Source organism: Olea europaea, unplaced genomic scaffold (assembly GCF_002742605.1).
Source record: "Olea europaea var. sylvestris unplaced genomic scaffold, O_europaea_v1 scaffold1602, whole genome shotgun sequence".
NCBI classification, from domain to species: Eukaryota; Viridiplantae; Streptophyta; class Magnoliopsida; order Lamiales; family Oleaceae; genus Olea; species Olea europaea.
In genome coordinates, this window is record NW_019233649.1 from 128,880 (window position 1) to 141,791 (window position 12,912).

Here is a 12,912-nt window from a genome sequence, read left to right on the forward strand (position 1 = left end):
AAGAACAAGGAGGAAACAATCAGAATAAACCACCAGGGTTCCAACAGCAATAACAGCAAGGGAAAAAGTTATCGTTAGAAGATTTGCTGGCTCAATACATTACTAAAACTGAGACCAACTTTCAGAACTAACAAGCCTCGATCAAGAATTTGGAACAATAGGTGGGACAAATTACAGCCGCACTATCACGTAGAGATCAAGGGACATTGCCTAGCAATACTGAAACAAATCCTAAGGAGTAGGTCAAAGTAATCACTACACGTAATGGCGTCCAGTTACTAGAAATACATGTAAAGCGGCCAGCAACTGTCATAGAAAAGGCACCTACCATGGGCGAGGAGCAAGTGCATGAATCAAACAAATCCACAGAGGAAAATCAATTTGAGTCATTAAATAGTCCATAGGTGAAGGCAACTGCCCCTGTCAAAACATATGTTCCTCCGATCACATTTCCAAAAAGATTGCAAAAACATAATCTCAATAAGCAATTCCAGAAATTTTTGGATGTGTTCAAGAAGCGGCACATTAACATACGATTTGCTGAAACTTTAGCTCAATTTTCCAGCATAAATTACCACTGAAACTAAAAGACCCATGGAGTTTTACTATTCATTATAACATTGGTAATTTGTATATAGATAAGGCATCGTGTGATTTAGGAGCTAGCATTAATTTAATGCCTTTATCTCTTTTTAGGAAACTAGGTTTGGGAGAAGCAAAATCGACAATAGTTTCACTGCAGTTGGCTGACGGGTCGATCAAGCACCCCCGAGGTATTTGTGAAGATATTTTGGTGAAGGTCGACAATTTTATCTTCCCAGCGGACTTCATTATTTTGGATATGGAGGAAGATAGAGACGTCTCCCTCATATTGGGTTGCCCATTTTTAGCTACGGGATGAGCTTTGATAGATGTGCAAAAGGGTCACTTGATATTGAGGTTAACTGAAGAAGAACTGACAATCAACGTGTTTAGAGCTTTCAGATTTCAGAGCAAACAGGGTTCTTGTATGCAGATTGATGTAATAAAAGAAGCGATGTCTGAAACATTCAAACTAGATCACCCTCAGGATTCGCTTGAGGTGTGTTTAGTGCATTCTCAGGACTTACCATTGGAAAAGGAGGAAACAGAAGAATGTGCACGATATAGCAGCCATACCACCATTCTTCAAGCAACCACATCTGGAGCTCGGTGAAAAACCCACAACACCTTTACCATCTATACAACAAGCTCCAGCTCTTGAACTCAAACAACTGCCCACTCATCTTCGCTATGCATACTTGGGGGAAAAATTCACTTCTAGTAATTATTTCGAACAATCTTACAGAATCAAAGGAGGATCAGTTGCTAAGGGTACTTCGGGAGCACAAGACAGCAATATGATGGACGATATCAGATATAAAAGGGATCAATCATTCACTTTGTATGCATAAGATTCTAATGGAAGAGGACTACAAAGCTTCAATTAAGCATCAACGTAGATTAAATTCAACTATGCAGGAAGTGGCAAGGAAAGAGGTATTAAAGCTTCTGGATGCAGAGATCATCCACCCTATATCAGACAGTCATTGGGTGAGTCCAGTACAGGTCGTACCGAAAAGGAGAGGGATCACGGTGGTTCCAAATGAAAATAACGAGCTCATCTCGACACGCACAGTCATGGGTTGGAGAGTTTGTATTGACTATCGTAAACTCAATAACGTCACGAGGAAAGATCAATTTTCCCTTCCTTTTATTGATCAAATGCTAGAGAGACTTGCTGGACATGCTTACTATTGCTTCTTGGATGGTTATTCGGGGTACAATCAGATTCCTATAGCGCCGGATGATCAAGAGAATACGACATTTACATGCCCTTATGACACTTTTACTTATAGGAGGATGCTCTTCGGTCTTTGCAACGCTCCTGCCACCTTTCAATGTTGTATGATGTCTATTTTGTTGAACATGGTGAGAAATATCATTGAGGTATTTATGAATGATTTTTCAGTATTTGGAAAATCATTTAAGGAATGCCTAGAACATTTGGGAAAAATGTTGCAGCAATGCGAAGATACAAATCTTGTATTAAATTGGGAAAAATGTCATTTCATGATTCAGGAAGGGGTTGTGTTAGGGCATTTAATTTCAGCACGGGGTATCGAGGTTGATAGAGCTAAGATACAAGTCATCGAAAAACTACCACCGTCGGTAACAGTAAAAGGAGTTAGAATTTTCCTCGGTGACGTTGGGTTCTACCGTCGCTTTATCAAAGACTTTTTCAAAATCTCGAAGCCATTGTGCAATTTACTGGAAAAAGGGACCCCATTTCACTTTTCTGAAGAGTGCTTGATAGCTTTCAATACCTTAAAGGAAAATTTGGTTTCTGCTCTAGTATTGGCTCCTCCAAATTGGGATTATCCATTTGAGCTTATGTGTGATACCAGTGATCATGTAGTGGGGACAGTGTTGGGTCAACGCAATGGGGAAGATTTCTCATGTTATCCACATGAGTCAAATGAATTATGCTACTACAGAGAAAGAGCCTTTAGCAATGGTGTTCGCCGTTGACAAATTCAGATCATATTTGATTAGGTCAAAAGTAATTGTCTATATGGATTATTCAGCCTTAAAATATCTAATGAGTAAGAAGGATGCAAAGCCAAGGCTTATTCGATGGATACTCCTATTGCAAGAGTTTGATTTGGAGATCAGAGATAAAAAGGGGGAATGAGAATGTTGTGGCAGATCATCTTTTTCGCCTTGAATCACATGAGTCAAATCCTACAGTGGAGCAAAAACTTGTTCGCGAAATTATTTCTTTCGATTTTAAATCACCGCAAGTGTACGGTTCGTTAAATAGTAATAAAATGGATTCAATGAGTCCGAATATCGTCCCACAGAGATTGATTAGTTCAAATTTTATCTACCTTAGTTTTAATCGAAACTAAATTACCAAAATGGATGTAGACCTAATTAAACCTCAATTATGCACTTTTTGACTTATGATTAAATTGAAATTAATACGCAAAACAATAAATTAAACTCGAGAATGAAATCTAAAAGTTGAGAACGCACTTGTTATAATTATTGGGAATGAAATACGCTAGGATCACGAATTCCCATGCAATTATCACTTTAAACCCTAGTTTCACAATATGACAACACATTTCGATTTTGATGAATCAATGTTCATAAGTCTATTCAATACTCTCTCTCGAGATGTATCAAACCTATTTCTACACACCGCCGGTCTATATTTCTATGACAAGAGCATATGTAAAAATGCATGAAATTTTATAAACATTTAAAGATTCACATAGAGTATAACGGTATATTTCTATCCACTATCGGACTCGACGATGATTTATACTATGTCAAATCTATTCCAAATCTCTCGAATGCAAGAATAAACACTTAAATTCACACAATTACGAGCTCTTAATTGCGGCAACATTTAATTGCATATAAATCATTCAACATAATAGAAATTGTGTCTTGCATCAAATTGCAAAACTAGAATATTAAACTTCAATTGACATGGTTCATCGATCTCCTAGCATAAATAAATTTAGCCTAGCATGCTCAAAATAACAAAATAAATCAAAGTTTGTATATAAGACATCACTGGGTTGGATAAATCTTGAAGTTCTTCGTGTCAATCTTTGTTCTTGCGCTCAAATCCTCTTCAAGAATTGTTTTTCGGCCTCCAATTACGTTCTGGGCGTCTCTGGAATGTTTTTGGTATTTATATGCCGTGGAAAATTAGGTTACCATAGGTGTTTCGATCATATAAGGAAAGAAAATTTTTGCGCCGAATTTGTACCATGCGACCGCATGGTTTTAATCCGTGCGGCCACATGGTTATCATCTTTTTTTATTTTTAAACCCTGCATCACTTCGTGCGGCTGCACGGTTTTTCTACCATGCGACCGCATGGTAGAAATCATCTTTCAGTTCCTGCAATTTGGTCCCTTCACTTTAATCTTCCACTTTTTTACATCTTTTCTTCATTCTTCACATTCCATCATCCCAAAATGTCGTCAATTCGTATTTGGCACACTCAATTTCTTGATTTGTTCATTGGGTCAACTTTTGAGTAATTGCATCTTGGTCCTTGAACTTTAGCTTTGTGTCATTTTAGTCCTTTTTCGCGTCTTTTCTTGTGTATTTCACCATGTCCATCGGTGTTACCTACAATTCACACATATAATGAAATTAAGTCACAATTAGATCATTTTATTCATAATTAAGTCATGTTTGTGACCTAAATAAGTGTACAAAAATCACACTTATCAAACTCCCCAAACTTGAACTATTGTTTGTCCTCAAACAAGATAGTGAACAAATTCTGAACAAACATGGCTTAATACCCTGCTATGGCTCAGGATTGGACTAAGTGTTCGATTTGATGAAGATGTATCAGTGCAAAAAGATTAATGGCATCAACCTTCGCTTGTTAAATGCGCACTTGACGTGTGTGTGTGAGTTCATGCCAACATATTAGATTCATGATGGGTTTGAGTCCCGACCCCAAGTGGTCAAATGTCTCTTTACTCGCTCGAGAGATACACAACCCCCCAAACTTATTATTTTCATTCAATTATCCCGGGGTTGTGTTTTTTTTTTTTTAAATTAGGGGTTTACATAGCTGTAGTCCTCACCCCTCTCATAGTTTGGATTAATCTCACTATCACAAGTTTACAATTCAACAAGTGAAGGCTCTCCTAAATTTGATTGCTTCGATACTCAAGATTAAACTAGGTTACTTGTCTCACCTCAAAGGTATAGCTTCTTTAACCAAATGTCCAAGGGATTTTTTTTTCATGTTATTGTCTCTCTTTTTTTTCTAATTTTTCTGATTTTATTATTAAGCTTCATATTTTTTCTCAGTTTCATCTTCTCATTTGCTTTCTATATAACCCATGTAACGAGTTTTAAGCCAGTGACTCCCAAACCAGTGGCTTTAGGGCACCAGGTTTAAACCCTTGTAGGCTTATTCACTCAAGTTATAAAAGCTTGATCAGATGACTTTCAATTAACCTCTTTCCCTTTTACTTTCTATATGACCCTTTTAGCGAGCTTTAGGCCGGTGACTCCCAAACCAATTGACTTTAGGGCACCAGATTTTGAAATATCCTTACAGGCTTACTTGCTCGAGTCATAAAGGCATGAAAAGAAGTGTATTGTTCTCACAAATTTATTGTATGCCCTTATTGTTCTAGACATTTAGTTTCCAAAACTAACCCTTAATTTAAAAATTTTCACCTAATCTTCACCTCACTAGTCTAGACAATCCACACAATAGAATTTATGCACGGAGCCTCCACTCATCTCAATGCTCCCTTACAATAGCTCAACCATCACCAAACTATCTTAAGGCAGTTTACGGTTTAGTTCAATAGAGGGTTATCATTCTTTTTCTATTTTATGCTCAAAATTCAGTCATTTATCAAATATGTCAAGCATGAATAGTGTGCACAAATAATGTCAAGTTTTGCATCAACAAGTGTTAGATAGCCTAATTGCATTAGATCCAAAGATTTTGCATTTTGATCTAGTCCAATTTTTAACATCATAGCTAGCAAGGTTATCAAACTCACACAAGCATGCATAAGAAGAGTTAAAACAAAAATGAAATAAAATGCAAATTTTTTTTTCATGCACACATACCGATGAATGCAGATAATACAGATACTTAGTTAAAATTATGTCACCTCCCCAAACTTTGTTACTACATTGTCCTCAATGTAAAATTAACAAAAGATGAAAGACAGAATTTTACGGAATACATGAAAATGAAAAATCAAAATGTGGCAAATAAAACTTCCCTTGAATCAAAACGGAGGAGGTGGTGGGATACTGGGTCCTGCTGTACCATCATCCGACGGAGGGGGTGTCGTCCAAGGAGCTGCCGCATCATCTCATTCATTTTTTGCATCAAAGTAGACCGCTGCATCTGCTCGGCCTAGATAGCTCTCATGGTCTCCCAAGCTTCATTTACCCTCATCTGGATACCGTCCACCCGACCAACATACATGTTCAACCGGCCATTCATGGTGTCAACCTCCCGTCGCATGACTGTAGCATTATCCCTAGCATCTCTGATGTAGTTCAATGCAAGGTGATTGTCCCTCTGTAAGCTTCTTAAGTCAGTCCGCATGTTTCCAAAATCTTGAAAGAAACCGTGAAGGTCTCGGCTAATGCCCGTGGTGGTGGAGAAAATCTGTTTCAACAACTGATTATCCATTTCAGCTAGTGGTGCTGGAGCCTGTGGGTGGTTCTGATCTTCAGGGATTTGAACTTGTGCTGCCTGCTGCCTCCGTCGCTCGTTCTCTTGCTTTTCCCTATGCTTAACCCGAGCCCTTGTCTGAGCGTCAAATGTAGTTCGTTTGATCATTGGGCTGGATTTCTCAGGTAATTCCTCAGGTAGGAGAGTAACACCCGCAGCCCGACATATGCCACTAATGAGGCTCGGGAATATCAAAGTGGAGCGTCGATCCCTCCAAGTCCCCAATGAGTGCAGTTGATTGTATATATGAGTAGCAAGATCAATTTTGTTACCTCGAGCCAAGTGGTAGATGAAACCTGCTGTATGATCTGGGAATGTAGTCCTGTGTGATATCGGCTCAACATTGTGGCACATAAAGAGCCAAAGAATGGCCATGGAAGGAGTAAGCTCAATCTGATGCCACTCGGTAGTGTCGAGGGGCCATGCATTCTCTCGCCTCATTAAAACCTTGACCACCTCATTCCAGTTAAAGTCAATCGGAAGGGGAACCACATTCTCCATGGTAAGCTGGTAGTAGTAATGAATGACCTCGGGAGAGAACATAATCCATTTCCCCCGCACCCAAGTCTGATAGAAATGGTCGGAGCCTGGCGTGTCAATTTCACTGTTGACGTTAGCAAAGAACTCTCGGCATAAGATCTCATAGAGTGGATGTGGTCTCTCTACTAACTTTTATCATCCATAGAGCTGAATTAAATTGACCAACTCAAATCCCGAGAAGTCATCAAGCTTAACCGGCCTTTCAGCATGCAAAGTCCAATGGCGGACGATGATTTCATATCGTGCCTAGTAATTTCAGTTAGGAATCGCTGAATTTCGCCCGCGAGCTCTCGAGTATGGGCTGTTCCTGTGGATGAGCTTGCCTTTTCCTTCCCGCGCACAGTTCTTTTTGGAGGCATCTTGCAATGTTTGTAAGAATATACCCATTAAGTCGATGTGGAAAGCATAGTCAAAAAATGAGAAAATTTCTAAGCTAATAAGCATTGCACAAATTCCCCAAACTTTCCTAGATGCATGTGTAGTAATATGAAACCATGACCGAGTGCCCACCTTCGGCCCTTGACATCATTGAGAATTAGCAAAAAATTTTCGGACAATCTCCGGGCATATCAAAGTATTCATTGAGGTGTAGCACGTATTCGAATTTCAACTCAATTGGATGTTGTTTGGTGTGTCAAATGAGAATGCAAAATAGGGGACGGAGGGTGCTGTGGGCAGTGTCTTAATCATGTGTGTATTCATAGGCAATTTTCGTGTTTGAAATGTCCAATTCGTGTGTATGCTAAGCGCAAATTCACTAATATGTATGGCTCATTTAACCTTGACAATAGATCAAGCATGTTGTATACCATTGTATGGAATCTCTACAATTTCAACAATTGGAGATTAAGTCATGCCCAAAACGACACACATTCAACCATATAGCATCTAAGACTATAGGATATGTGCTTTTCAAATTAATGTCCATAGGAATGCAATCAAAAAATTTAATTTAATTCGTCCACACATCACAGGCAATGCAAGAAGCATAATTAAACATAAAGTAGTTATTGTGGCATTTCAACAAACACATTGCATGCCTATGGTGAAAGTGGTACCAATGTAAAGAATTGAGTGTAGGGATCATTCCAAAATTTCCACAACACAATCACAACCAATCTATATACACATGAACTAGCCTAATTTCCCTCAAGTCGCCAAAATTAAAATTACAATCATTAAAACCCGAAAAGGAATGGAGAGGGGTGGAAGAACACGTACCTTGTGTTTCGCAGGGTTGAATTGAGGTGGAAAGTGGATGTCCTTTCAATGTTATTACAATGCAATGATGAAATTCTTATGTGATGCTAGCCCTAAACGTGTCCTAGGTGAGTGTGGTCGGGAGAGAAATTGGGGAAGAAGGTGAGTGGGAAATGAAACAAAAGAACCGGGTGTGGGTTAAAAACCCACGCCTTTTTTATGCCATGCAGCCGCATGGCTTTATGCCGTACGGTCACATGGTTCAAGTGGCTCTTGCCACTAGAGTTTCGGTAGGTGATAGTGCGGTCGCACAGAGTAAAAAAAATTTTTTAAATAATTGACATGTGAAAATTAAAGAAAAACAAAATTTACCTTGAAATGCGTGAATTTCACACCCAATCTCCCAAACTACTCCAATCAACCCGACTCGTGTGTATAGTGCTTGGACTCTTTTAATATGTATGGATGATCGATGACCATATAAAGAAAATATAAAATGAAATTGAAACAAAAATAATCCCTTATCTAAGTGCAGAGAGCATAATAAATTAAATAAAAAAGGATAATGTGGGTTGCCTCCCACCCAGCGCTAGGTTATAGTCGATAGCTCGACTTTTCTGTAGCTGCTTCATTCTGGCATCTCGAGTTGAACGGTGGACTTTTGGTTGGAGAAGTCACCGCCCCAGTAGTGTTTCAGTCTTTGCCCATTAACAGTGAAGGTACCCTTAGTCTTGTGGCTCACTTGTATAACCCCATATGGTAGAACTTTCATGACAGTATAAGGACCTGACCATCTTGATCTTAGTTTTCCTGGGAAAAGCTTGAGTCTCGAGTTATACAATAGCACTCTTTGCCCTACTTCAAACTCTCGCCTCTGAATATGCATGTCGTGCCTTTCTTTGTTCGTTCTTTGTAAAGCTTTGAATTTTCATAAGCTTCCATTCTAAACGCATCTAACTCATTAAGTTGCAGCAGACGTTTTTCACCGGCGGCGCTCAAGTCCATATTCAACTGTTTCATCGCCCAGTATGCCCGGTGCTCCATTTCTAATGGCAGATGGCACGCTTTCCCAAAGACTATGCGGTATGGAGACATGCCTATTGGGGTCTTGAATGTTGTTCTGTAAGCCCATACTGCATCGTCCAGCTTTTTAGGCTAATCCTTTCTAGATGAATTCACAGTGACTTCTAGTATTCTCTTCAGCTGCCGATTAGATACCTCAAGTTGCCCTCTGGTTTGTGGATGATATAGAGTAGCAACGCATTGTTTAACGCCATATTTATTCAGCAACTGCTCAAACTGGCGATTACAGAAATGCTTGCCCCCATCGCTGATTATAGCCCACGGTGTACCATATCGGGTGAAAATGTATTTCTTCAAGAATCCAATTACTGTCTTTGAGTCATTTGTTGGCAATGCAATTGCTTCCACCCATTTTGATACGTAATCCACTGCCACTAAGATATACTGATTTGAGAACGAAGGGGGGAAAGGTCCCATGAAGTCAATTCCCCAAACATCAAATATCTCCACTTCCAAAATATTGTTCAATGGCATTTCATTTCTCCTCGAGATATTCCCAGTGCATTGACGTCTGTCACACCTCTTAACAAACTCAAATGTGTCTCTAAACAGTGTAGGCCAGTAGAAACCTAATTGTAGAATCTTTGCAGCTGTCTTTGAAGCCCCAAAGTGCCCTGCATAAGCAGATGAATGGCAGTGCTCGAGAATCTCATGTACTTCTTCCTCAGGTATGCATCTCCTTACTATCTGATCAGCCCCCCGCCTATAGAGAATTGGGTCCTCCCAAAAATAATACTTCAATTCGACGAAGAACTTTTTCCTTTGGTGACTCGAGTAGTCCGGTGGTGGGATGGAACTGGCCAAGTAATTGACGATATCTGCATACCAAGGTGCTTCATCTACTCTCAAAATTTGCTCATCTGGGAAGATCTCATTGATGTCCACTAATTCATCTGCCCACTAGGCTCCAATCGGGATAGGTGATCCGCAACTACATTCTCATTGCCCTTCTTGTCTCGTATCTCGATATCGAATTCTTGCAGCAATAGCACCCAACGAATCAACATCGGCTTTGCATCCTTCTTTGTGAGTAGATATTTTAATGCAGCATGATCTGTGTAGACTATAACTTTACACCCGACAAGATATGACCTGAATTTGTCAAATGCATACACTACAGCCAATAGCTCCTTTTCAGTGGTGGCATAATTGGTTTGCGCTTCATTAAGAGTCCTACTTGCATAGTAGATTACGTGAAAGATTTTGTTTCTCCATTGTCCCAATACTGCACCCACGGCGTGATCACTTGCATCACACATCAATTCAAAAGGGAGTTCCCAGTCTGGTGCCATAATTACTGGTGCTGTCGTAAGCTTCTCCTTTAAGGTGTTGAATGCTGTGAGGCATTCTTCATTAAACTCAAAGGTGACGTCTTTCATTAGCAGATTACATAACGGTTTAGTGACCTTCGAGAAATCTTTTATAAATCTCCTGTAGAACCCCGCATGTCCTAAGAAACTACGAACCCCTTTAACTGATGTAGGTGGTGGTAACTTCTCAATAACTTGAATTTTTGCCTTGTCCACCTCAATTCCTTTTGATGAGATTCGAGGCCCGAGTACAATGCCTTCTTGCACCATAAAGTGGCATTTCTCCCAATTTAAAACCAAGTTAGTCTCTTTGCATCTCTGTAAGACCAAATTTAGGTGCTCTAAACATTCATCGAATGAGGACCCAAACACTGAGAAGTCGTCCATGAAAACTTTAATAAATCTTTCAATCATATCGGAGAATATTGCCATCATACACCTTTGAAATGTGGCTGGGGGCGTTACAAAGACCAAAAGGCATCCTACGATAAGCAAAAGTACCATAGGGACAGGTGAAAGTGGTCTTCTCCTGATCTTCTGGTGCGACAGGTATCTGATTATAGCCCGAGTATCCATCTAGGAAACAGTCATGTGAATGTCCAGCCAATCTTTCTAACATATGATCGATAAATGGGAGGGGGAAATGATCCTTTCGTGTGGCTGCATTGAGCTTGCGATAGTCGATGCAAACTCTCCATCCCGTAACTGTTCTGGTGGGAATTAATTCATTCTTCTCGTTTTTCACCACTGTGATTCCCCCTTTTTTGGTACCACTTGAACCGGGCTAATCCATGCACTATCTGAAATTCGGTAAATAATTTTTGCATCCAGTAATTTCAATATCTCTGCCCTGACCACTTCCTTCATGTTCAGATTTAATCTTCTCTGACCCTCTATACTTGGCTTGCAATTTTCCTCCATTAGAATCTTATGCATGCACAGAAAAGGGCTGATTCCTTTAATGTCAGCTATTGTCTACCCAATCGCCGTCTTGTTCTCTCTGAGTACCCTGAGCAGTTTTTCTTCCTCCACCTCACTGATTGTATTCAAAATGATTACTGGAAGTGTATCGGACTCCCCCAAATATGCATATCTGAGATGTGGTGGTAATTGCTTGAGTTCCAGAACTGGTGGCTGCTGAAATGAAGGTAGTGGCTTTGTGTTTTCCATCCCCAGTTCCTCGAAGTGCCTCTTTCGTGAGTATGGTGGGTTGGTCTCCAAAAATCTTGCACATGTTTCAACTTCAAAAGACTCTGACTGGATTGATTGGGATTGTGCAATACATGCCTCATAGGCATCAGATGGACCGTGTAGTGAGAATGTTTCTTGTACTGCCTTGTCAATAATGTCAACTTAATAACAGCTGTCAGATTCTGCTGGTAGTTTCATTGCCTTGAATACATTGAATGATATCTGCTCCTCTCCCAATCTTAAAATCAACTGAACTCTTTGAACATCAATTAACGCTCTCCCTGTTGCCAGAAATGGTCTACCAAGTATCAATGGGACGTCCTTGTCCTCTTCCATGTCCAGGATAAGAAAATCCGCTGGGAATATGAACTTCTCAACCTTGATAAGCACATCTTCAATTATTCCTCTGGGATGTGTCAGTGACCTGTCAGCCAGCTGAAGTGTCACAGTGGTTGCTTTAGCTTCTCCCAAACCTAGTTTCCTGAAAACAGATAAAGGCATTAAATTAATACTTGCACTGAGGTCACATAATGCTTTATCAAAATATACTTCACTGATTGTGCAAGGAACAGTAAAACTCCCTGGATCTTTTAGTTTTGGTGGAAGCTTATTCTGGATTCTGACACTACATTCCTCAGTAAGCATAACTGTTTCATGATCTTCCAGCTTGCGTTTATTTGATATGATATCCTTCAGAAATTTCGCGTAGCTAGGCATCTGGAACAGTGTATCAGCTAGTGGGATGTTGATATGGAGCTTTTTGAAGATTTCTAGAAATTTTTTTGTATTGTTGCTCCACTTTTTGCTTCTTCAAGCGCTGTGGAAAGGGAATCAGAGGCTCGTAGGGGTTGACTGTGACTTTGGCCTTATCTTGTGATTCTTCTGAATTTTCCTTTGAACTTGATTCCTTTACAACAGTCTCTTCTTCAGCGGAGGAAGATGTTTCTCCAATCACCCCCGGTCTCTTGACATAGATTTCAAGTAATTGCACTCCACTTCGAGCTGTAATGGCCTTGGCTTGCTCTTTAGGATTGATTTCTGTATTACTTGGTAAGTTACCTGGTGTTCTGCCAGTCAATGCGATAGCTAGCTGCCTCATCTGAGTTTCCAAATTTTTGATGGCTGCACTTTGATTTTGAAGTGTAGCTTCGGCCTTCTCCATGAATTTTCCTATCATATCTTCCAATTGAGGCCTCTTCTCCTGTTGTTGAAATTGCCCCTGTGGCTTATTCTGATTCTAGTTGCTTCAAGAGAAGTTGGGATGTTTCTTCCAGCTGGGATTGAAAGTCTCGCCATATTGATTATGCTACTGGCGTT

General features: G+C 39.9%; 1 protein-coding gene across 1 annotated transcript; it reads right to left on the reverse strand.

Annotated features, from left to right (window-relative positions):
• Positions 1 to 8,639: 8,639 nt before the first annotated feature.
• LOC111377072 lies at positions 8,640 to 9,106 on the reverse strand. The gene is made up of 2 exons (XM_023000120.1): positions 8,878 to 9,106; positions 8,640 to 8,821 (listed from the first exon to the last, which is right to left on the reverse strand). The coding sequence occupies exons 1-2, from the start codon at positions 9,104 to 9,106 to the stop codon at positions 8,640 to 8,642; spliced, it is 411 nt and encodes a 136-aa protein (XP_022855888.1).
• Between the last annotated feature and the right edge of the window lie 3,806 nt (positions 9,107 to 12,912).

Bases quoted from the DNA above. Each gene is read 5' to 3' on its own strand.
- LOC111377072 (XM_023000120.1), bottom strand. From the start codon at position 9,106: ATGTCTCCATACCGCATAGTCTTTGGGAAAGCGTGCCATCTGCCATTA. The intron at 8,822-8,877 runs GTTTGAAGTAGG...AGCTTTTCCCAG, and splicing joins ATGCATATTCAGAGGCGAGA to GAAAACTAAGATCAAGATGG.